The following is a 24,833-nucleotide window of genomic DNA, read 5'->3' as shown; positions in this document are numbered from 1 at the left end:
TCTCGGGGCCCTGCCTCTCCCTTGGGTGGAGGGTGTGCGCCGCGCGGCGGGCGCTGGCGCGGGGGACCTCGCGGGCGGCGGCGGGTGCCCAGCACAGAGCCGTGGCTGGAGCCGCCCGCTTTGCATACGCCGTGGGCGGAGCGGGGGGCCGGGCCAATGGGCGGCCGCCTGGCGCGACCCCGCGGGGCGCGATCCGCCCCCCTCGCTCGGGCCCCGGCCCCGCGCGGCGCGCTCTTCACTTCTTGGGGGCTTTTTAAAACAGCGCCACTGGGGTCTCTCCATGCGGCTCGGGCTATGACAGCCTCCGTGCTCCTTCACCCCCGCTGGATCGAGCCCACCGTCATGTTCCTCTACGACAACGGCGGCCTCGTGGCCGACGAGCTCAACAAGAACATGGAAGGGGCGGCGGCGGCGGCGGCAGCGGCGGCGGCGGCGGCGGCCGGGGCTGGGGGCGGGGGCTTCCCCCACCCGGCCGCCGCGGCCGCGGGGGGCAACTTCTCGGTGGCTGCGGCGGCCGCGGCGGCCGCGGCGGCGGCGGCCAACCAGTGCCGCAACTTGATGGCGCACCCGGCGCCCCTGGCGCCCGGGGCCGCGGCCGCGTACAGCAGCGCGCCCGGGGAGGCGCCCCCGTCGGCCGCCGCCGCCGCCGCCGCTGCCGCCGCCGCTGCTGCCGCGGCCGCCGCGGCGTCGTCCTCGGGAGGGCCCGGCCCGGCGGGCCCGGCGGGAGCCGAGGCGGCCAAGCAGTGCAGCCCGTGCTCGGCGGCGGCGCAGAGCTCGTCGGGGCCCGCGGCGCTGCCCTACGGCTATTTCGGCAGCGGCTACTACCCGTGCGCCCGCATGGGCCCGCACCCCAACGCCATCAAGTCGTGCGCGCAGCCCGCCTCGGCCGCCGCCGCCGCCTTCGCGGACAAGTACATGGAGACCGCCGGCCCGGCGGCCGAGGAGTTCAGCTCCCGCGCTAAGGAGTTCGCCTTCTACCACCAGGGCTACGCGCCCGGGCCTTACCACCACCATCAGCCCGTGCCTGGCTACCTGGATATGCCGGTGGTGCCTGGCCTCGGGGGCCCCGGCGAGTCGCGCCACGAGCCCCTGGGTCTTCCCATGGAAAGCTACCAGCCCTGGGCGCTGCCCAACGGCTGGAACGGCCAAATGTACTGCCCCAAAGAGCAGGCGCAGCCTCCCCACCTCTGGAAGTCCACTCTGCCCGGTAAATGGCGCCCCCCTTCTCAGCTCCGGTCCTCCGGCTCTGCTCCAGCTTCTCCTCCGCTTGCTCCCGGGTCCCCCTGGTCCCCCTTTGCTGTCTTCCTGACCTGCCCTAGCGGCGCTGTACGTACCCCTGGGAGCCCGACCCGGCTGACCGGCGCTGCCCGCCCTGCCCTTGAGTTGGGCTGACTCCTGGCTCTCCTGGGTGAGGGATGGCTGGGAATAAGCTTGTTGGGACCCTGTTGGCTTCCTTCTCCCTCTGTGCCCCGCCCTCCCTAGCCCTTGACATCGATTTAAGGTTGGGAAATTGACCTGAAAACTGCTTACTAAATTGCTCGTATTCATTCTCTCAGAAATGGTTTCAGTGTCGAAGCATCAAGTGTTGGGGGTTGGAAAATACGGAGAGGAGCTAGGCACCGAACTGTTGTTGTCCCCTGAGGCCAGTGCTGAGGTGTGGGCCGCTAGGCCGGGCGATCAAGGGATCCCAGGCGGCCTGGCTGAGATGAGCAGAGGAGCCCTGGGCAATTTCATTTCAGTGCAGAACAAACCACTCTCTACCACTGACCCTCAGATTTGGGCAAAAGGCTGGATTTTGCGGAGCGTGGCAAAGGGTACCGGGCGCTGTAAAGCGGCTAGCTCCGTTCGAGCTGCCGCCTGTGTCCTGGCCTGGGTCTGATCCCCATGTAACTCGCCTTCTTCCCTACCTTCCAGACGTGGTCTCTCATCCCTCAGATGCCAGCTCCTACAGGCGGGGGAGAAAGAAGCGCGTCCCTTACACCAAGGTGCAATTAAAAGAACTTGAACGGGAATATGCTACAAACAAATTCATTACCAAGGACAAACGGAGGCGTATATCAGCCACCACCAATCTCTCGGAGCGGCAAGTTACAATCTGGTTCCAGAACAGGAGGGTCAAAGAGAAAAAAGTCATCAACAAACTGAAGACCACTAGTTAATGGATTAAAAGTGGAGAAAGAGGGCAACTTGAAGAAATGCTTCAGAACTCATTGCTTTACCCAGATAATGATTCTAATGCTTAATAATAATTGAAGAATGGGAAAGAGAGAGACACTGGCATTTTGCTTTCTTAAGGGCCATCTCTTTCTCCTTGGTGGAATCAACTATTTTAAAACTTTAAGAAATGGTAAAGACTGCCAGTTCTTCCGCCAACCCCACCAGACCGTTAAATGACAAACTCTAGAGTCAGATGTCAACCCCCAAATACGCAATTTCAGATAAGTTACGCATTTACTGAAATCTTGTAAGTATTTATGTGACCGTTACATTTTAGGACATTATGTTATATGGTAAATAATCCAAAAACCGGTTACAAACGCAGGAGGCTGTTGTGAACATCTGTTTGCCCTTCGCCATCGCCACCCCCTTTGCGTGTTGCTCAGTGACTGCTCAGGTAAATCTTAGTGAAAACTCTACCGTTGTTGTATGTTCTGCAAAACATGTCATGTACAGCTTTAGAAGGGAAAAGAGAAGGTACTGAAGTAATGATTTTGGACTGTTTCCTATGAAGGGAGAGAGAGAGAGAAAGCGTCTCCAAGAGTCATTTGTCTTGGTAGTAAATACAACTGGCTGAGCCTCTGAGACCGCAAGGGAACCCCAGGCTGGGAAATGGCCTTCTGATAATAATTTTTATGTGCTTTTATAGCAAGATTATGTTGTGGCATTTGGACTGTATTTTCCGCCCTGATATCATTTACTTTCCAAAGTATTTCATATAATTTTTTAAAAAAGTATTCAAAGCATCAGACAATTCACAGAATTCACTTTCTGTCAGATCTCCAGAGAAGTACCACCCCAACATGGTGGACTTTGGTTTAAATACAATTAATTTTTCATTTAAATTGCTATTTTCCAATATTTACTAAATATATTGCTGGAAAAATAATTTTCTTTTTTCTTTCTTCTTCTTCTTCTTTTTTTTTTTTTAGGAAACTCAGAATGGAAATCCATTCCCCTGAAATATTTAGATGTTTACATTTTATATTTTGATCTATTAAGGGATTCGTATTTTTCCATGTTTATTGTGTTACAAGACCACACTAGAAAGTTTAGGGTTTCATCTTCACAGCACATTTTTAATCATGCAGTTATTTCAGCCAGCACATTCATTTTGTTCATATTCACTATAAAATGCTATCTTGTAAATAAAGACATTAAGCACACTGTGAAAATGTATTTGTGCACCTGCTTTCCAAATATTCCTAAAAGTAATAATTAAAAAGCCTTAGACCTGTAGATAGTGCTATAGTGGTGTTAATTGTGTTAGTAAAATAGTCACTGCCATTAAAAGCTGAAAGAAATACTCATTATTTTCCTATGATAGAGTGCACTGCACAGAGAGAAAAGAACTATTTCCCCCATTCTTTTATTATTTAGTTGGGCTTTATTTTTTTTTCTACAAAATTTTTAAGCAAAGGGAGAAATCCCTCATAACCTAAATCCCCAAAATTTATTAAAATGCTTCAAGGAGGTTAAAATGTCAGGTATTCTGAAAATGAGGGGAAAAAAGAAAGGAAGAAGAGATAGTGTAAGTTCTCAGGCTCCCTGTAGAAAATGAAAACCAGTTGTTTAGTATCAGCGATGCCCAGGCTGCCGTATTTTAAAATCTGCTGTTGGAGCTGAATGCGTCTGAGAGGGCAGGTTTTGATATTTGTTGAAATGACAGGACTAGGAAAGGCCTTAAACCTTGACCTTGAGGAAAAAAAGACAATTTGTGACCTTGACTTTTGACAGCTCATGAATTGGCCTGGGCTGGATTAGTAGATCAAGGGCGCCACCTCGTGTTGACAAGCTTCCTTGTAATTCTTCAGCTTCAAGGGAATCAAAAGGTCTTACCTCCTTGACTCCTTAGAGATTTAGTACTCATTTCTTTGGCTCCAGACAGAGCAAATTTCAATATATGTAAGTTATACATGTGCCTGTACATATGTGAATATATATCATATATGTGTATACATATATGCATATTGGTGCTTGTGTGTGCTTGTGTGTGTATATATATATATTTGTAGAATCTGTACAGATATAGTATCATTAATTACTGCTGACCTGAGGTGTTGTAATTTAAGGTGATTTCTAGAGTTGAGGTACAAAATGTACTTTGCATGATGAAGTTTTGCCCCTTTTCTTTAATGGCCAAGTTCAGTTTGTTTTCATAGTGACTCGTTCTGCGTCAGATTTCTGCAGATCTGCTTTAAAGTTGTACCTTCTTGTCACGATCTCAGAGGTGCTCTTAGATAGCACCCTTTTCTGGCCCTCACCCTCCAAGGGGGTCTCCCATCCTAATTAGAGCTATAGGTGAGTCTATACAGCAAATAAAAAGCTTCAGATGCCTCACTCACTCTAGAATTCTAGAGTTACATTTCATAAATTCAAAGAAACCCACCTCTTAAGAGATCAGCATGGAGCGCGTAGAGATCTTATATCTACAAAAATGACCATAATACAAAGGCAGAAGGAGCATGATCCTAGACAGCTCAGAGCTGAGTGCTGCTCCCGGGTGGTGTGCAGTCTTGCATCAATGTTTGCAAAGCTGCCATTTGACTTGTGGAAGATACATATACATATAATATTAATAGCCACCATGGAAACGATAATTATTGTTTCTCCTATGCTCTGACCCCTAACAACACATCAGGTGCTGTGTTTAGAGTCATAAGCAATACATATGTATGTTTATATATTTAATATACACACAGGGTAATGTTTTTGTGGGACCCATGCTATGCACATAGTATATTGCAATGTTGGTGGAACCAGGAGCCTTATGATGCAGAATTTTGAAATGAAGTTAATTTTATCTTTGTGTTAGAGGAAAGTCATTGCGACCTGGAGAACCATATTCATCAGTTTACGGAAAATAATATTGTTTGGTTTCAAACCTGCCGGAAACCTCTCCAACCCGAAGACATAAACCTTGTTTCTAGATGGAGAATTATATAGCAGGCCTCTCTAAGACTGTCTCAAAAACAGCACAGTCCTGAAATGTACATGTGGAACGGCCTTGTGATGTGCAATCAAATCGTGCTGCCCCGAGGACTTTACTCCACTGTGGAAACAAAATGAAAACGATGCTTCGGATCCACCTCCCCAATTCTTGTGCCACAACACTCTATTTCTGCATGGGCTGCCATCATTCCAAAGTAACAGCTTTCACCCAAAATGTTTAAAGGGATCGAAAATCCCCTCAAAACTGGATTGAACAGTGTGTTTACAAACGGCTCCAAAGGGGACTCTTCTGTTGATGGAGATATTTTTCTTTAGATGTAAGAAATATTCTGAGCCTCAGGCCTAGGAAGGAGGTCAGCAGCAGCTCTGCAGAGGAATACCGCCCCTTTCACAAGCCATCCCCACTGCAGGAACTCTGGGTAAAGTAGTTGGTTTTTTCTCCCCTCCTCTCTCTCTCTCCAGTTTTTGAAACTAATGACAGAGGATATTTAAGAGTTTTTTTAAATTACTCCCTCCTTGTTCTAAAACAGTTGTTAATAATGTTGATCTTACCTAACTCCTCTCTTATTTAAAACTCTCCTGGATTTACCAGACACCCTGAAGTAAGCATGGATTATGGTGGCTCTCGAATGCTCCCAAATCATCCAGTCTAAACCTTTAGAAAAAAGACATCCAGGCAGACGCCAGCCACCAATCTAGGAAAAATAACGCCAGATACTGTGATAGTGTTGCTGCATAGCTGATTGGAATATCTTTTTTTCTAAAAGGGAAACTTTTTGAGTAAGATATTGTAAATATGCAAACAACTAGACACCATTTTCATTTATTAGACTAGCAAAGATTTTAAATCCTGTAATGGCCTGTCATGTTACCATTAAAAAATTGTAAATATGGAATTTGGGAGGGGAAAACCCTATTTTTTTCCATCTGCTCTTAATACTGTCAAATTTATTAAGGTATTTTAAGTGGATGATTGTAAAATGTCATTACTATTTATGCCTGATGCAGAGCTGAAGTCATGCATTTAAATTGTGTGGGGTTTAACAAAAAAATACAAGAAAAGGGGAAACAAAATTATTTTTTTTTATTTTAACCTAATTGAAATATTTTCTTAAAATTCACGGGGCAGCGCGTTTCAACTGAGGGTGATTCTAGTACGTGTGCAGGTCGCGACAGATTTCACCGTGCGATGTCTGTGCCGCTCACACCTTGTTGAGTGTGTTTGCCGAGGATGCGGCCTCTCCGGCGCTCCCGGCGAATTCTCGAGGCTGGATCGAGACGAAGGCGGCCCGGGGACTGCTCAGCTTAGACCCGGTGGGTTCAGAGGCGCCTCTCCGGGTCTGCGGACCTCTCCGGAGGAGACGCTGGGGGCAAGCTGATTTATGCGCATTCCTTTAAAGTTGATAGAATGCGTGTCAGCTGCCCAGGACCTAGAGAATCAGAGAAACGTACAGCGAGTTGCCCACATCCCATTTTTTCATAAGCAAAAAAAAAGAGGCGTTATCCAAGAGGCCTGCAGAGATTTTTTTTTTTGCCTAGGTTTTAGGAGAGGCACACAATAATTAAGGTCTCATCTGCTAGGCCACCGGGCAAATAACAGGTGACTGCATTCTTTAGGAAAACACCCACTTTCTGATCAGCTGCTTATATCGTCGCGCAACTGCCGGCGTCCACCAAGGCCTGAACGCTGTTTGCTATTTTTAATGAGATTTTTAAAGAGAAGAAAATAGACGCTGGCACAGAAAACCGTCTCGGTTAGTACAGCCGAGGCTGCGTATTTCATTTCTGCACGGCCCCGTCGCGCGGCTGAAGAGCCGGGTGGCTGCGGGCGCGGGGCTTCCCCAGCTGCGGGGGCGCGGACCCGCGGGAGCCGCGCCGCCGCGGGCTCTGAGCCTCCGGACGCCGTGCCCGTGCGGGCAGACGCGAGGCTCAAACCCTCCACGCTTGTTCGCGAACCCTCGACTCAAAATGGAGGCTCCAACCCTGCGGAGCCCGCCGCGCTCGGGGCTCGCGGGCGCGCGGACCGCTCTCGAGGCCTGGGACCCCCGGCCTGCGCCCCTCGGACTCCGAGGCACCGGCACCCGCCCCGGGAGCCTCCCCGCAGCTGCAGGCTGACGTCACCGCCGCCCGAGCGGGCCTCCGCGGGCGTTATTTGCGGAGGACGAGCGGATTGCAATGAAGGTTTTGTGCGGGTGCCCCCTTCTGCGCCCCGCCCCTCCCTCCCCCAAAGAAGAACTGGGTATTTAATCTCTCCCGGTTTTAATTCTTGGCAGCGTGGAAGGTGGTTTGCAACGGGAAATAAAACTTGACAGGGGCATTTTCTCTAAAAGGGGTTCTGAGACGGGCTGAAAAGAAATTGTGTTTTTCTCTACCAAATGCTTCCGTTTTCCGAGCCCCGGGCCAAGGGGTGGGGTGAGATCCCAGGGAGCCGAGCGGGGAGCCAGCCGCGCGCAGGGCCAAGTTGTGGGCCCGAGCGGCCAAGTCCGGTCGCCCGGGCGGCCTCGGGTCTCCGCCTGGGCCTCGCCGCGCCCCGCGCCTCTGAGACACTCGGCCTGGCGCCGTCCGCCGCCAGAGGCCAGGTCCCCGCGAGTGCGCGAAGTTGGCGCGGCCAGGGGCCGGGTTGGCACACACAGTAGTAGCTGGTGCTGGCCGAGGGCGGCCGGGGTCAAGCGAGAGAAGGGGACTCCGGGTAGGGCCTTAGGCTGCTTGGCTTTATCTCCGAGCCTTTTGGCCTAGGGGAGTTGAAGACAAGAACTCAAAAAGGAGATGGCGAGAGCACTGCTGGGTGCTTTGTTCGGGCTGAGGGACTGCGGACCCTGCACAAAATGGACGGGGAGTGGGGGTGAACGGTGCAGCAGAAGAGGATTGTGCGGGCTTCTATTGGGTGGGAGAGCCTGGAGACAACAGGACCCCCCTCCCTCCAGCTGAGAGAGCGACCTCCCCTCCAGCCGCAAAGGTCAAGGCCTCCACTCCATGGCCGTCTCCGAGGTCAGGGCGGGTGTGCTGCGGCAGCCCCAGGAAGACAGGATACACAATGGCTGGGCGACATGCAGGTTCTGATAGCTTGGGCTGGAGGACCTGGGGCAGGGGTTCTTTTTTGGTTTCTAACTCCATCACCCCGAGCCCTGTTGAAGTTCCGGCAGCCACCTATGCAGCCAGTGGTGTGGCTCAGTCTGTGCCACCATGGAGTCCTGGAAGAGCAGGGTGCGGGAGACTTGAGTCCGTGAGGCCTATCCCCTGTGAGAGGCAGCAACGCCTGCAAGGTGGAGAGATGGGAGATGGAGATGGCTGGATCTGAGTTCTGAGTCCTTAACTCCCATAGAAATAAGAGACCAGGTAGGGACCAGGTAGTGCCAGCGGGCCACTGGGCCAGGAGTAGGTTGAGGGAGCAAGTACCCTGATGGGAGCCTCTCCTGAGGTGCCTGAGTCCGGGTGGCTTCCTCAGTGCATGGCAGGCCTTTGATGAGACCTTTGATGCTCTTCCTCTCCTGCCTAAAGTCTGAGCCAAGAAGTGAGGTGAACTCTTCCAAAGGTAAATATCCGTGGTCCTCGGCCCCAAGAATGCCCGCACTGTGTTCTGGGGGCGGGGGGGGGGGGCTCACCTCCGCCTGTGGCCTTCGGGCAGCAGGTCACCACACCAGGCCCAGCAGTCAACAAAGCATGAGCCTGGTTTGCTGCTGAGCTTATGGCTCCAGGTAAAACAAAGATTTTGTCTTCCCCCACCCCAAACGGAACACAGACAAGCTGGGCTTTATCCCTAGGGCTGCCTAGTGGAGCAGGGCCTAGAGGGAACACTAGTGGCTGCAGAGATTGCCTGTGGGTGGGTACCATGGCAGGACTGCCTTGCAGTGCATGGGGCAGGGTTGGAATGCACAGGGGCTCATCCTTCTCAAGTCTGGAATATGAGCCATGAGTTGTGGCTGAGTAGAAAGGGAGGAGGCTGGGGAACTGTCCCTGAGGAAATGGGGGTTTCCTGTGAGCTACAGCTGAGGGAACCCAGGCCCCAGGGCCAGAGCTCCCCTTCTGGTTGGGTGGCCCTCATTTGTCCCCTTTATTGGAGACGTAATCAGCTGGGGAAACCCGTTTGGGCCGAAGTTGCAGAAAGAATGGAAGGCAGACGCTGAAAACCAGGGACTTGCCCTTCAAAGTTCCTCCCACCCCATTTGTTCCCATTCGGCGGTGGGTGGTGGGGAAGTGTCTAATGAGTGCACAACAATAAAAATAATAGTTCTTCTGAAAAAAGTAACCCTTTTTTCCCCACCAGTTTGGAGCCACTAAACTAAATAATAACCAGGTGGTTTGGGTGTCTGAGACCTTCAGTTGGGCCCTAGGCCCCACCCCTCAGGGGCCAAGGGAAGAATGTGGACTTCTCCAGATAATTTAGGGATCTCTGATGAGAGAGCCTGTGGGTCAGAACCAACCAAAAGTTCAAGTTCAAGACATTACCTGTTCCCATGCTTTCGGAAAGGGGAGAAGAGCTTGTGGACAGGTGGGTGTCTTGCCGACCCATCAGGATAAATTAACCCCTGCCTCTACCCAGCAGTGACAGAGAGGACTGTCTGGGTGTAATATCATCTCAGCCTCAAAGCCGCCTCTGAACGGTACTGATCTGCTGCCAGACCACTTCCTAGTCTCCTGAGAACAAATGCTTAGATGCCCTGGGCCTTTCCAGACAACCCCTATTCGAGGCTCGCCGTGGAGGACAGATGTACCTCCAGAACACCTCCCACTGGGAAGGAGAGAGCCCTCCGTGGAGGCCTGGCCTCTGAGCAGGGACCAGGAAAGTGTCGTGTGGTCATTTCCACCCTGGGCCCTCCAGCTGGCTCTTGCACCTGTGTGCAGTATGGTCACCCAGTTTTCTGTGTAGCTTTCTAGAAACAGGTGTGACATTTACGGACAAAGAAAGGTAGAGGCTCAGACCAAGGAGAGGCCAAAAAAAAAAAAATTGGTGCCTTAAGTGATCCATAGGTACATGACCATAGATCTTTGGGAGAGAGTTTATCAAGTGAGCCTGACTCCTCCCAGGCCAGCTGCCACCCAGGATTGCGGGGGCCGAGAAAAGCAGAAGCTGGGTCCTAGAAGAGAAGGTGGACGTGCTGGAAAGAGAGGGAGGGAGAGAAAAAGCACAGGGTAGGGCCTTGGAATGGAGTATTCAGAAGATGATAAATCCAGTTCCGATTCCCGGTGGAAGCTGGAACTGAGGAAGCGTCAGGAACCTCACAGGCCCCCTTCTCTGTGCTGGACTACTGGGTGCCCTCCACTGGCACCTCAGCTCTTGCTCAGCCTATGAGAGGCATGGGAAGAGGCAGGAGGCTGAAGAAGGGGGCACTCCCCTGGAAAGAGGCAGGGCAGGAGACAGGCAGGGAGTGGCTGCAGGGAGACAGGACTTGGCCAGGGAGGAAATGGGGTGAGCGCGCAGCCTGGTATTGGGATTACACTATGGACCCCACACCCAGCACTCAAAGGGTTGCAAGTGCAGGCAGTGGGGGGACAATGAGCCACTACCGGAGCCCAAGCCAGTTCCAGAAAAAGAGGAGTGCACAGCTTCGCCCCAGGGCCCGTTGGGGTCGGGAACAGCGGAGTCTGGAGGTGTCCTCTGCCCCCAGCTCTATCCTCCCTTGCTGCCGAGCAGGTGTTAAGCCGCCTATCAAGTGACAGTCCTTTCGGGCTCAGGCTCAGGTCCCTCGAATGACTCCGCTGGAAACGTCCCCAAGCACAACAAGCCCAGGGAAAGGCCTCACACCGCCCCGGTGCGCACTGACCAGCCAAGGCTACCCAACCCCGGGCACCGCCGACGACCGCCCTCCGGCTGCTGCCCAGACCCATCGGCTGCAAGAAGAAGCGGAGGCGGCAGTGCTGGGCAGAAGCACCTGGGCACACTTTATTCCGATAGCCTGCCTAGGAAGGCGCTGGGGGCGCGGGGGCGCACGAACCAGCCTGTCCCTGCCCGGGCGCACTCAGCCCACTGGAGAAGGGTCTAGAGGTGCTGCAGAACTCCCCTACCCACCCCCCCACGCACCCCCGAACATTAGGGCCTAATCAAACGAAGCCTTGGAAAGGCGAGGTCTGCTTTGCTGAGCAAATCTCCTCGTTAGCCATTTCCGCCTGAAGAGGTTGGCGCGGGCGGGCGCCAGCCTTCTCCGCTCCGGGTGGCCATCTCCAAAGGCTGTGCGGGGAGCGCTGGGGCCGGCCCCGCGAGGGCTGCCTAGACCTTGAAGTATGGAAAAACAACAAGAAGAGAAGTTTGGAAAAACAACACGAAGAGATTGAAACGGCTCCCTCCCTTCTCCGCAGACACGCACGCACCGTCAGTCCGCCGCCACTTCCTGCCTTTGTTTTTCTTCCTCCAAAACATTTTTGGCCTCTTGCATTCGCTGCCGTGGGACTCCGGGTTGACGAGAGAAGGAAATACATGCTGAATATTGTTCTCTAGAGATGGCCCCACGCTGTGGAAATCTTGAGAAAGAACGGCTCGTGAGAAGCCAGTCTCCAGGGCCAATGTCATAGTCTTGCCCGGCTCAGCCATTTCAAGAAATGCAACTCGGACTTGGACTTCCAGGGCGGCCTTAGTCCCCGTCGGGTCTTCCTCTGAGCCCTGAGCAGGGTGGGCTCAGCTCCGCTGTTGGGCCTCCTGCAAAGCGGAAGAGTCAATTAGGCTCAGAGCAAAGTCAAAAACCAAGAACCCCAGGTTCTGCCTCCCCTGCTTCCCCAAGATTTGGTCTGATCCTCAGAGCTGCGCCCACCCTCAAACTCCCTCCCCCAAACATTCACACAGCCAGTATATTCTGGGCAACCAGGGCAGGAATGGGCGAAGCTGGGAGCAGTGCCGCGGCCTTGGGGATCTGAGAGCCCACGCCTGTCCCACCCTGCTGGGAAACTAAAGCATTCACTACCCTAGATGTTTTCCCTTCTCCTGGCACCCAAAGCCTTTGCCCTCATCCACCTTCCCAGCTGTGCCCCCACACACCCCCTTCCAGGCTACCAGGCCCGCCCAGCACCCCATGTCTGTACAGCCTTTGGAATTGCCCTGCCAGCCGCTCCGGAGCCCCTTCCTCTGCTCCAGCCTTTCCTCCAGCATTTGCCTTTGTCTCTTGCAGACACCCATGGGATCCAGACCTGCCGGCACCCCCTCTGCTGGGTTCGCAAGGACACGGAAGACACTGGTTATGCAGAGCAGAGCACATCCCCGTACCGACCTTTCTGTGGGGACCTCTTCTCCCTGGCACCAAGGGGTAACCGATCTAATTAGGAGAGGGGCTGCAAGCAGCCGGGGGAGGCAGCCTGGCGTCCCCCGCTGGCAGGCCACCACAGCCTGTCTGCTCAGGCACAAGCTGAAGTTGACTGCCAAAAGTGCTATAAAACCCCAGGTCTGTCTAGAACTGTTTTCGGTTCCCCTAGACGCCCCCGGGTTCAATTATAGCCTTAAAAGCCCTAATACAAGTGCAAGAATTTGTTTGCCTTCACCCAGGGGCGGGGCAAGCCCCGCAATGGTGGCGCCTTTGTTACAGCACAGTCACTGAAGCCCCTCATGCATTCCTTTTGTTTGAGGGTGGGGGTGGTGGGGACTGGGTGGGCTCTTGGGAGAGAGTTTGGGAGAACCAAAATCAAGCCAGGGAATGGCTCAAATACTGCTCATTGAAAACCTCTTCTTCCCACTTTTAATTCTGTCTCCAAAAAAGAGACACTGTGGAGAAATAAATATTTTGCCTTGTTGGGCGCTGCTGGAAATCGAAGTTTGTTTGTCTTCTTTCCGCTGCAAGGGAATCCCATGATTGTGATTCGCAGCTTTAGGTGGTCTCCAGCTACCCTTCTCCGACCATCTTTTTCCCACTACACCCTTCCCTCCACACTGCTACCGCCCTCTGCACAAGCCACAGTGGACAAATGTGTCCCGTTAAAGATGCAGAAATAATTTCGAGTTCTGCTCTGAGGGATTACAGGGCATGAAAGTTCTTGCAGCAAAACCTGAATAAAGAGTTCATTAAACCAGTGTGTTAGAGTAGTGTGATTTGTGATAAGCTACCCTGTGGGTGGGTTGGGGGGAGTAGGAACCACATAAACATTAATGCTGATAAATTAGTTTACTCCACTACAGAGTAATTATTCGATATCATTGATATTTACAGCGGGCATTCGAATGCAATGGTGAGCCATCACTTGGAGAAAATACATAACGAGAATACTCCTTTTCCAGTGCAATACATGATTAGATTTGTTATTGAGTCAGTTACAGTCAGCTCAGCAATAAATAAATAAATCGATGTTGACACTTAAATACCAAAGATGTTAGCGTTTATACTCTAAATCTCCCCAAGATATATAAATACCTTCAGCTATTTCCTGGATGGGGAAAGGGAAAAGGTTATTCTTTTTCATTTTCGACTTCGTTTCAGGCACATTCAGCTCCTTCCAAGAAGATAGGTGAGGGGCGGCCTTGGGGCTGGGCCCCTCCCTGCCCCCCGGCTCTGTCTGGCCGCTCTGCATCTTTTTCTTTCGATTTCCCCCAAACGCTGTTCATTCACTCTTGCAGGAGGGTGAGCATTTTTCACCATCATTTTTTTTTCTTTCCTTTTTCCAAGAAAACTAGACTCACACTAGCGGCTATGGCCTCTATCTTTATATTTATCTCCCACCTAGCCTTTTAAAGGCAGCTGTCACCCCAGGTGAAGGGAGCTTGGGGAACGCATCTCTCTTCTTTGGCATTCTGTTTCTTCTGTGGGAAGAGTAGCAGGAAAGGCGCCGGAACCTGCTGAGTCTCTGCCCTGCACATCTCTGGCTCTCGTGTTTTGCAAGAGAGGAGGCATGTTTACCCTTCTCAGCCACGCTCCCTGGTCCTCACCCCCTTCTCGCGGCCCCCACTATTCGCATAGCTCCGGAGTTCTCTAGAAGCCTGGTGGGTCCCTGAAGGTGCGGCATACCCAGGAAAAGACTCCTCGAATGTCACCGCCTCTAAAGCTGCCCAGGCTCGCCTCTACCGCAAGGTTTCGAGAGTCCTCAGCTTCCGAAGACAAGGCGGGCGGGCGGACCAGTGCGCCCCTGCCCAGCCACCGCGCCTCTGGCTCTGCGGAGTGACTCCGACCCCCCGCGGGCAGCGGGGAGGAGAGAGTGGGGAGAGGAGGCCGGCCAGGAGGGCGAAGGGGAGGTGGATCCCGGGTAGGACGAAGGCCCTCCGGGACCTGCGGATCCCTGACAAACCGCGGGGGAGGCCGCCTGGTTGTTGGCGGTTTAGGGACGGAAGGCACTAAAGCGGTTCGGAAGTGACCATGAATGCGAGCGTGTAATCAAGTCACCGTGCAAATCGGGCAAGCCTCGAGGCAGGCACATCCTCGGTGGCGAACCCTGGCCCCGAAGAGGGTCCGGCCGGGGTCGGAGGCAGAGGTGGCTCCGAGAGCAAACCTGTGGGAGGGAGACAGCTTAGAAGGAGGCGGGAATGCGATCCCCCAAGTGAACTGATGCCACGACCGCGCATGGGACACGCAGAGAGGAGCTCCCGCCCGGACACCCCCAGCCCGGGTCTCCCCTGGCCCGGGGAGTGGTGAGTGGCAGGAGTGGAGCCCTCTCGCCGCCCACGGCGCACCCGAGGGCCAGGACCGCGCGGCGGAGCGCAAGCCGGGCTCCCCCCAGCCCCGCCGCGCGCCGGGAGGCCCCCCAGCCAACATGAGTTACACCGGCGATTACGTGCTTTCGGTGAGAACACCGAGTGACGATCTGTTGCTTCCCCTGAGGTAGCTACAAAGAAAGAAATCCAGGAGGGAGGGGAGGGAGAAAAAAAAAAAAAAAGGAAAGGGGGGGAAAAAAGGCCCGGACTAGCTCGCAGCTTGTCAATTTCAACATCGGGTCACATGACCAGCACCTCCCTGCTAAGGATGGGGATAGATTTCCACGTCAGCTTACGTCTCCAAATTTCTACTTCACGGATCCGCTTCAAAGAGGCAGCTGCAGTGGAGAATCATGTTAAGCTCGGCTACTGCGGAGAGCCCAAGGTAGCCCAATGATGGATTTTGATGAGCGTGGTCCCTGCTCCTCTAACATGTATTTGCCAAGTTGTACTTACTACGTCTCGGGTCCAGATTTCTCCAGCCTCCCTTCTTTTCTGCCCCAGACCCCGTCTTCGCGCCCAATGACATACTCCTACTCTTCCAACCTGCCCCAGGTCCAACCCGTGCGCGAGGTGACCTTCAGAGAGTACGCCATTGAGCCCGCCACTAAATGGCACCCCCGCGGCAACCTGGCCCACTGCTACTCCGCGGAGGAGCTCGTGCACCGGGACTGCCTGCAGGCGCCCGGCGCGGCCGGCGTGCCCGGCGACGTGCTGGCCAAGGGCTCGGCCAACGTCTACCACCACCCCACCCCCGCCGTCTCGTCCAATTTCTATAGCACCGTGGGCAGGAACGGCGTCCTGCCCCAGGCTTTCGACCAGTTTTTCGAGACGGCCTACGGCACCGCGGAAAACCTCGCCTCCTCCGACTACCCCGCGGACAAGAGCGCGGAGAAGGGCCCCCCGGCGGCCGCGGCGACCTCCGCGGCGGTGGCGGCGGCGGCAGCGGCCACGGGCACGCCGGCAACTTCAAGTTCGGACGGCGGCGCCGGCGGCTGCCGGGAGGCGGCGGCGGCGGCGGAGGAAAAGGAGCGGCGGCGGCGCCCCGAGAGCAGCAGCAGCCCCGAGTCGTCTTCCGGCCACACTGAGGACAGGGCCGGCGGCTCCAGTACGTATAAAGGCAGGGCGCAGCGCTTTATGAAAGGGGAGTTGGAAAGCTAGCGCAGCACCGCTGTTAAATTTTTATATGCTGTTTTATAAGCATATAAGGTTTATGAAGGGCCTTTAGGTTTCCCCCAACAAAACTTTGTTATAAAAGGCGGGATCACGTGGCGAGTGCTGAAATTGGCCGTGAAATACCCACCGGCCAAGGCATGCCTGCAAAAAAAAAAAAAAAGAAAGAAAGAAAGAACGAAACCCCCAAAAAAACCAAACTCCCTTTTCCCCCTTCTCGGCTCCCAGGCCCCGCAGCTCGACCCCGCTCAGGGCCAGCTCGGGGCTGGGGAGCCGGAGGTGGGCGCCTGTAAATTCCCCCTGCAAGGGCTCCGGGAGCCTTTGATAGCGAGGTAATCCGGAGATTTTTATAAAAACCATGTGTTGCGCTGAGTCTCCAGTCCCGGCCGCGATTCAAAGGCATCGCTGTTTAACGATGGCGCTAGAAGCGTGTTTAGCAGATAAAATAGCCCGCTTAGCTCGAGCAATATATTAAAAGAAACAAATTAACCCAACGTTGTCTTTTTTTTTTTTTTTGACCAAATGAAGTCATTCTCCTCCTGCGCTGTGGCAATTACTTGCCGCCTTCTGTCCATCCGCATGTTACTCACAATTGCTATTCAATCTGTCAAAAGCGGGGTTTTCTTTCTTTATGTCTTGTGGAGTTTTATCCAAAGGGGGAGCGAGCGGAGCCTGGCCGCAGCTTTGGCAAACCCTCTTCCCCCCACCCTATCTAAAAAAGCAGCCTTGCCCTAGGGGAACCCGGACAGCGGTGTGGCCCGGTGCTCAGAGAAGGCCCAGGGTAGGGGCTTCCGCTGACACCTCCTGACCTCGCAGAAGCCAGGAGGCTGGCCAGAGAGGCAAGAGCTGGTGGCCAGGACTCAGGCTGACAAAAGAACCGGCAGCTGCCCCACATGTTAAGCAGGAGAAAGACTGGGACAGGGGGCTGGGGGCTGGGGGCTGGGGCTGCCTTTACTGCCTCAGGATCTGGCCGCCCAGGTACTGGAAGGTGAAATGTCCCTGGGCGACTGTTTGTTTAGTCTGGCCAGGCTGGAGGCAGCCAGCAGCCCCCACTCAGCTAGGAAGTGAGCCTCCCCGGCACAAACTCTTCCCTGGCTGTGAGGAGCCCTCCTTTCTGCTTTGTAGGCAGCAGGAGCGGCCTCCCTGGGGGCCTATCTAGGGAGCTGACTTTTATCTGGGGCTGAGCCTCTGCCTGCAGCCTGTCCCCAACCCACAGTAGAAGCCTGAGGGTAGGGGCCTGGAGAGACCCTGAGGGGGCTTGGGCAGGGCCTTCCGTCGCTGGAGCCAGCCCCTTTCCCCCACACAGGGCTCTGGGATGAACTGCAGCCCCCACACCTGGCTTACTCCCTGCCTCTTCCTCTGCAGGTGGCCAACGCACCCGGAAAAAGCGCTGCCCCTACACCAAGTACCAGATCCGGGAGCTGGAGCGGGAGTTCTTCTTCAGCGTGTACATCAACAAAGAGAAGCGTCTGCAGCTGTCTCGCATGCTCAACCTCACCGACCGTCAAGTCAAAATCTGGTTTCAGAACAGAAGAATGAAGGAAAAAAAAATTAACAGAGACCGGTTACAATACTACTCGGCCAACCCGCTTCTCTAAAGCTCCAGCCAGTTGGAATTGGGTGGGGGGCTTCTTACACATGAGATTACATGCAGATTTTGCCCTTGACAAGGTCAAGGCACACAGTGACTTTTGAAGAAAGGAGGTGTGCAAGAGAAGGGGCTGCTATAAGGAGATAGCCCCAAAGAAGGCGGCCTCGGACTCTCTGGGGCATCTGTGGTTAAGATTTCTAGTAATAATTGGATTCAGAGAGTTGTGCATCAACTAGGAAGAATGGTTTGGGACCCCTGGTGTTTCAGTCTTGGAGCCTGAGGAGCTTCAGGCTGGGTGTGGTCTCCATGAGGGACTGGGCCCCCTGCCAGGCCCCCTGGAGATCGACCTCCCAGGACCCTCCACTTGGAGCCTGCCTTCCCCCACCCCAGGACCCCTGCATCAAGAAGCTTTTCAACCTCCAAACCCAGTTCAATTTGGGGACAGGAGCGGAAGGAAAGGGAATGATTCCTAGATGTCCGGAATGGGGCTGCTTTCCAAAGCCAATGTGAAAGACAACTGGACTAAGAGGTGGATTATGAGGTGGGAGAGGGATGCTGATCCTGGAGGAAAAGCAGAACGAAAGAGAAATCTACTATTCCTGGTGGCATTGGTGGCTTTCCACCTCTTGTAGCCACTCACCGCACTGTCTCAGGCCCGAGCTGCTTAGCAGTTGCCTCCTGTAGCCCACCTAGTTTATCCTATCATTGAGGGTCTTCGTCCTGGTCTGCCACTCAGGCAAGCCTAAAGCTTGGTTGCAGAGTAGACTATTCCCCAAGGTGGAAGACATCAAAAAGCAAAGAGGCTGAGCCCAGGCCGCTGGCCCCTCGATCTCTGCAGGAAATGCCTGTGGAGTGCGGCAGCTTGGCAAAGCCTCTGCCCCACTTAATTGAAGCTTGGATTTGCTCAGGGGAGGAGCCGGCCTGGCCAGCGGTCCCCAGCTATGAGGGGCACAAGTTCTCCAAAACACCGGGTTCTGGTGCCACCACACTCTGCCCCTCAATGCCCCAGAACTGATCTTGGGAGCTTCCTGCGTGCGACCTTCCAAGAGATCAAGAGTGATTTGGAATTATTTTAAAAGATAAATATTATATTATATATATATATATTTCCCTGCAGAACCAAAGCAAATTTCAAAAGATACAATATAGAGGGGGAAAAGATGATGAAGAAAATATTTAAAGGCTCTATCTGTTTACAATGTTCCACGGTTAAACTCACTCACTGCTAAGAATATTTGAATGTATTCTTCATACAGGGATGGTGTTCGAAAGACTTGTAAATAAAGCTACCATAACCTATTTTGTTTGATTTTTTTTTTTTTTTTTTTTACCATTTGCTGATTTCCTTTGGGGTACTACAGTGAGGGGGCAGGAAGGGTGTTTAGAATGGCCTTTTTGATTTCTTGTGATATTTTGAAAGCATTGGGGGTTTTCTCCGAGGTAGTTCTGCCCAACGGTGTCAGGGGACCTCAGTTGAGAAAGCCAGGCCTCTCCCCCCCAACTCTTCTCTGCTTCCCTGTGTTAAGAAGCATCTGGTGGCTCTGTTTGTAACAGGAGTGTTGGCCTGTCTTCTGTTCTCACCCACCACGGATGTCCGATGTCGCAGCATGTATACAGGCGATATGGCACAAGGACAATAAAGACTGTGGAAACTTGAGTATCGGGTGCTGGTGTGACATTTCTCTCCTTGCTCACCTTTTACTGCCAAATGTCTAACCCCATTACCCCCCCCCACACACACACACATACACACACACACACCAAGAAAGGGGCAAGTTACCAGGCCCCTGAGAGGGTGGGGAGGTGACTTCAGGTTTAATTCCCCTAGAAGCCAGGTTTAGGGAGCCAAGGTGACTGGCCAGGGTCCTTAGGGGAAATGGGGTTCCAGGAATGGGGTATCTCAGGACTTGGAATATGGGTTTCTTTCTCTGACCCACCCAGCCCTGGGAGAAAACCTTGGGGCTTGAGGTAGCCAGTGACTCTGATCCCAGACTGGGCTCCCTCAACTCGGGACCAGCATGCCCGAGGTGGAAGTGCTCTGGGGGAGCCTTCAGCACGAGGGAGACCCATCTGGGTACAAAGAGAGAGCAGACTCTCAGGAGTCTCTGAGGGGCTTTCTCCCCAGCTCCCAGCTGATGCTGCCTTTTTCCTTTGGGGAAAGAAAGATGCCTGTTTCCTCTTTGTTTCCTGCCTTTGAACTTCTGCCTTAAATTTGGACATCACCCATAACCTTGAGGGGCAGGGCGGAAGACCAGGGCTTTTTGTTGCCACCCCACCCCCACCCCACCCCACCCCATCCCACCCCACCCTCTCCCTAGCCACCCAGGCAGAGGCAGAGCAGCACAGGGGATGAAAGTGGGAGAAGGGCCCCAGGCCCCAGACCCCGCTTTGTTTATTTGTTTGTGTGTTTGTCTAACTGGCGCGACTGGGAAAATCGAGCTCAAAGAGGAGTGGGACAGACCCCGGAGATGGATGTCTAGGTTGATAGACAGACACCGAGGTGAACAAGGCCTCTCCTGAGAGGCAGGGAGGGGGTGGGCAGGGAAGCCCAGGGTTTAAGGAAAGACTCCCTTTGGGATGGTTAAAGATTAACCAAAGTCTCGCAAGTTGCTCGAGAGAGTCTAGCCAGGAGGACTGTTCCCGAGCGGGCGGCGAGCGGGCGCGGGTTTGATTTCTGAGCCCTATAAAAGCCCATCCTCCGATGGCTGTGACAATGTGGTCGTAAACCCGTCCGGGGCCGGCCAATTTGCATATTTGGAATGCGCCGCTATAAACCCGGCTGGGGTTTTGCAGCAATTTCTTAGATGTAAAAGTGAGATCTCTTTAGCAGCGGGCTGGGCACATTCTCTCCTGTCTCAGCCTGGAGCCCGCTTCCCTCTCACGGCTCTGGTCGGAGCTCAGGCCGGGTGTAGGCGCCCAGCAGCCACGAGATGGCGCACTTCCGATCAATGTCAAAGCCGCCGGAGAGCCCGGAACCCCAGCGAGATTCTTGGCCTTTGTTCGCTTCTGATACTAAGAGCAGCGCGTTACATTATTTCACTTGTCCCGCTCCCTTTCATATCAAAAAAGGGGGGCTCACCTTCAAGAAGTGGTTGGTGTTGTAATTTAAAGCAAAGAGCCTTCTCTAGGCCTCGCAGGCGCCGCGGCGCGGAGAAGCCAGTTGTCCGTTGGCAGTGATTTCGGAAATGTGTCAAGGTAAGAGGCTACAAGTTTAGTAATTTCAACCTGGCTGGGGCAGGAATGAGGAGGTGGCCGATGTCTGAGCAGGGCTGGGGAAAGCGGCTAGGTTTGTGTGCTCCTGGGTGACGCTGTAGGTGGTCAGCCCATCTACCCGCCCCCCACCCCCAGTCTCTCCCTAAGGTTGGAAAGGGAAGGCCTAAGTGGAAAAGTAGAGGATTTTAGCTCCTTGGGCCACCTAAAAACCCAAGGCAATCTTTTGATTTTGTAAAAGTATTCAGAATTGGATGAGCCGGGGATGGGAGGCATCCAAGAGAAAGGGTCCCGGCTGTGCTGGGATAGGGGGTCGTGGTGGGGGCATAAAAAGGAGATGGAAGGACTGGGGAAAAAAGAAAAAACAGTTTCTACTCCAAACAATGAGGTGGACAGCACTGTGGTCGTTGGGGAGACAGACTTCGGGATGGTCGCTGGTTCCCAACTAGGTACGGTCTCTAGGTCTGCCTAGCAGCCTGGGAGAAACCTTTGTTCCAAAAAAGCCATTTCGGAAAAGTCGCGTTTGATTTTCCAGGCTTCCAGAGAAGTCTGTATTGCTTGTTGGGAATGTACCGCTATAAACCTGGCTGGAATTTTGCAGCAATTCCTTAGATGTAAAAATGAGATCCTCTGCATATTTTGCAAACAGGCAAAAATTGCATTGGGTAAATATCTATATATTTTTAAAAACTGGCACAGAGGATAAACTGTGATCGACTAATCCCTCCATTAGGATTGTCGTAAGGCAAGTTTTGAATAATCATTTCACTTATGTTTTGGAGGGCAAATTCCAATTCCCTCTTTCCCAACATTTAAATCTTTATTCCAATATGTTTTATTGGTTTCTGGAAATGGTTCTTTTTTCCCCACAAATATACAGTGCATAGGTGGGGGGACTGTAGTGAAAGTCGGCTCTGCCTGTGTGTGTGTACATACACACGTGTAAATTTGGTCCATCAGAGTCACTAGTCTTTGTTGAGCACAGACTCCCACACTCTGCCAGAATGAGGCACCCAAGCAGTGGCACCCACACGGTGCTCGCTGCACTCTGAGCTCTCCCCCAAGCCCCAGAACCACCTCGAGTTGCGCTGCAAAGCCAGAGGCAGTTTATTATGGACAAAACTAAGAATATTGCAATTTAGGGTGTGTGTGAAAAGGCTCCAACACTTCCCCCATCAGAAGAAAGAACCAGGTCAGTGGTTGGATTTAGAAAAAAAAAATGAAGTGGGCTGTTTAGGAGTAGATTGCACCTGATTGATTCAAAGCAACCACATCAAATATCCCTGGAAATATTACTGTTCTTAAAGATGATTGGGCAAAGAATGTCATTTACAAAAAATATTCTGACTCTACAGTAAACACAGTATTGGAGCCCCCCCGGAATTTTTGTTAAAGCGGATATGGAAGGAGCGGCCAAAGCTTGACTCGGTAGCCGGTCTGAGCCCCTGAAACACTGAGAGCCAGAGTGATCTTCAGATGCTGTTTGCTGCCCACCTCAATCTCAGTGACTAGTATTTTTTTTAAGATGTTTTTTGGTAATAACAGTTTGTTTTTGTTGAATGCAATGGCCTTCTCAGGAGGAGGAATCTGCTGTCTGGTGAACTGCATTGTAATCCTTGCTAAAGGGTTTATTCCACCCGCCTGGTACTCATTTGGGCTCAACAGCCATGGGGCGGGGGGCAGGGGGGATATTATTACCCAGGTAGAGATAGAAAATATTTACTCTTAAATAAAACGTGGGCCCTGCTGGGGTTCACATAAACCTACACAGGCCTGGTTAAAGCAAGCAGTAGCAGAGTTTTAGGTCAAAGGCATCCAGAAGGCAAGAGAGATTCGGCAGCTGGGCAGGAGGTCGAAAGGGATAGAGGTTGAGAAGGCAAATGTACGAGAGGGAGAGAGTGTGTCTAGAAGCCCACTCTTGCTGCAATTGAATTGCTTTTCTTAATCTCTGGAGGGGGGTGGAGGGGACCTTGGGAAAGCCGAGGCGTTCGATAAATGGAATATTCTATTGAGTGAGCTAACACCTCACCTCGGTGTTACAGACTGGGCAGTGTGGAGCCTTGGGAGCGGTCAGGGATGCTGAGAGCTCTGAGACCGACTGAGAGGGTTTCACTTGAGCTTCTGCTATGTTGATACCTTCTGGTTCCAACCAGGGGCAACAAGCCAGTGTGCGTCCCAGGTGTACCTGCAGCCTCTCCGTTTGTGCTCTCAGTGCAGCAAGCCCAGGTGGGGGGTTGGGCAGCGGTCCTGGGCCAGAGAGGGCCCCCACATGAGTTTACACACGCCTTTTTTTTTTAAGTACAAAACAGCACAAATGCAACATCTCAACTGGTTTCTTACGAGGAGGGGGTGGAAGGGATGATGCTAGAGAAAAAGCATCCAGCTCTCCCCAAAGGTCGGTGAAGACCCAAGCGCCAAAGCCATGATGTTCTGGGCGCTGGCAGCCGTGAGCCTTCTTATAGCAGATGCAGTACCAAGCTCACTCCTGTAACTTAGATTGGCACGTGCATGCTCTTGGATCCCATCCAGCCTAGAAGCCCATTTGGCCACCCTTACAGGGCCCTGATCAGACCGGGCCTGTGTTGCCTGGAGTGGGGGCACCCGGCTTGTCTTACCAAACTGATGGGGCGCTGAATTCCAGGAGACTCCTGAAACATTCTGCAGGGCCTTCTGGGCTTTGAGGAGTCTGTGAACTTCTTGGAAATGTTAGGTCAAAGTGTGGGAATGCACAGATGTGCATTTTTCACAGGTCAAGAGGCAGAGCTTGGCCTTAGATTTTGCAAAGGGGCCTTAACATCCAAAGAAGTTAAGAAAGACAGGTTTAGATCATAATGTTTCACTTTATTTTCTTCGCCTCCACCATCTCAAGCACACTGTCCTGTGGTCACTGGCCCTTTCAACTTGTGGCCTGGGCAGTTACTTTCGGCATTTAGTCTGGAGAGACACCAAGTCCTGGCCCACTGGCCTGCTGAGGCTCATGTTCTCTGCAAGAAAACTTCTCTTGTTCTTGTGACCTACTTCCCACTTGGCAGAGCTCTTCTGAGAGGTACGAACAGTGTGGAGAGGGAAAGCCCCCCTTCTCAGGTGGTCCTGGGCACCGTGGCCTTTCTCATCAGCGCCGGTGAGCATAGTGAGTCCCATCCTCCTGGCAGCGCAAACCGGGTAAGGACCAGGCCCATGCAGGGAGGGGTCCTAGGCTGAAGTGCTCTGAAACTTTTCCGTGCATAAGTTCAGGCCAGGTAGGAATTTGCCTTGGCCTTGAGCGTAAGAGCGACGTGGAGAGCGAAGGGCCATTTCTAATCTTGTGCAAATTCCTGACTCGCTTCGGCTGCCCCAAAGCTGCAGCCTCATGACCCTGTCGGATTACAGAGAACTGGCTTTCTCTCGCCATCTCGCTTTCCTCTCCCTCTCTTCTCCTCTCCTCCTCTTCCTTTCTTTCATTATTCCCCTTCTCCCCACCCCAGATGCCCGCCTGGTCCGCAGAGCTGGTAACCTCGCTCGGGCAGCAGAAGTGGAAGTGGCTGGGGTGCAGCGCAGGTATTGGCTCGGCCTCCTCGGCTTCTTGCTTTGAGCGGCTGGAGCCGGCAGAGACCGCAACTGCTTGCGTCTCAGCAGCCAGCTCCCGGCTTCTGTCGCCCGCTCTCCCCGTGCACTCTCCCTGCGTTCTCTCAGGCTTTGCTTCCTCCTCCGACTTGGATCGGTTAATACTGGGAGAAAGAAGACCGGATTCTGGCAAATATCTCGGGATGCAAGGGCCTTTCCCCTCCGAGCAGAAGCCTGAGCGGTTGGCTGTCTAGGATCCCCTGGTGCAGCGCCCCAGTCAAGGCCTCTGCAGGGGCTAGAGCTGGTGGGGCGGGCAGGCCTGGGGCACCCTGGAGCGCTGTAGCCCGCAGGCCAGGGGCAAGGCCGCGACCTCCTGGGCTCCACTGAATCCGGCCGGAAAAGGTCGAATTTCCTGAGACGCATTTGAGGCCCACACTTGGGGGCTAGCGCCTTAGGCCGGCCATTTCCAGTTGACTTAGAACGCGTCGCTGTCGCCGTGGACTAAGGAAACCCTGGGCTCTGAAGGTTCCTATAACTGGGCCAGGAGCC

At 53.3% G+C, this 24,833-nt stretch overlaps 2 protein-coding genes and 1 long non-coding RNA gene across 6 annotated transcripts; 2 read left to right on the top strand and 1 right to left on the bottom strand.

Annotated features, from left to right (window-relative positions):
• Nucleotides 1-294: 294 nt before the first annotated feature.
• On the top strand, nt 295-2,159 carry HOXA13 (homeobox A13). The gene is made up of 2 exons (XM_037126459.2): nt 295-1,207; nt 1,915-2,159. The coding sequence occupies exons 1-2, from the start codon at nt 295-297 to the stop codon at nt 2,157-2,159; spliced, it is 1,158 nt and encodes a 385-aa protein (XP_036982354.2).
• Nucleotides 2,160-11,023: 8,864 nt separating this feature from the next.
• Nucleotides 11,024-23,867, bottom strand: LOC119035228 (uncharacterized). Of its 3 annotated transcripts, XR_008391259.1 has the most exons (5): nt 23,357-23,867; nt 17,319-17,456; nt 14,088-14,565; nt 11,476-11,800; nt 11,024-11,380 (listed from the first exon to the last, which is right to left on the bottom strand). It is a non-coding gene; the product is annotated as an uncharacterized LOC119035228 (long non-coding RNA). The 3 variants fall into 3 exon arrangements; XR_005079740.2 differs by lacking the exons at nt 17,319-17,456; nt 23,357-23,867 and adding an exon at nt 14,848-15,051; XR_005079742.2 differs by lacking the exons at nt 17,319-17,456; nt 23,357-23,867 and adding an exon at nt 14,848-15,051 and having other exon boundaries at nt 14,460-14,565.
• Nucleotides 14,843-18,813, top strand: HOXA11 (homeobox A11). 2 transcript variants are annotated; one of them, XM_053663638.1, is made up of 3 exons: nt 14,843-15,152; nt 15,323-15,875; nt 17,306-18,813. In XM_053663638.1, the coding sequence occupies exons 1-3, from the start codon at nt 15,012-15,014 to the stop codon at nt 17,536-17,538; spliced, it is 927 nt and encodes a 308-aa protein (XP_053519613.1). In that variant the 5' UTR covers nt 14,843-15,011; the 3' UTR covers nt 17,539-18,813. The 2 variants fall into 2 exon arrangements, with proteins under 2 accessions (XP_053519613.1, XP_036982404.2); XM_037126509.2 differs by having other exon boundaries at nt 15,107-15,875.
• Nucleotides 23,868-24,833: the final 966 nt, after the last annotated feature.

The sequence above is a fragment of the Artibeus jamaicensis genome, unplaced genomic scaffold, assembly GCF_021234435.1.
Source record: "Artibeus jamaicensis isolate MK-2021 breed Jamaican fruit bat unplaced genomic scaffold, CSHL_Jam_final contig_3230, whole genome shotgun sequence".
Taxonomy (NCBI): domain Eukaryota; kingdom Metazoa; phylum Chordata; class Mammalia; order Chiroptera; family Phyllostomidae; genus Artibeus; species Artibeus jamaicensis.
Note: the sequence above shows the minus strand (reverse complement) of the source record. Positions and strands in the feature narration are given on the sequence as shown.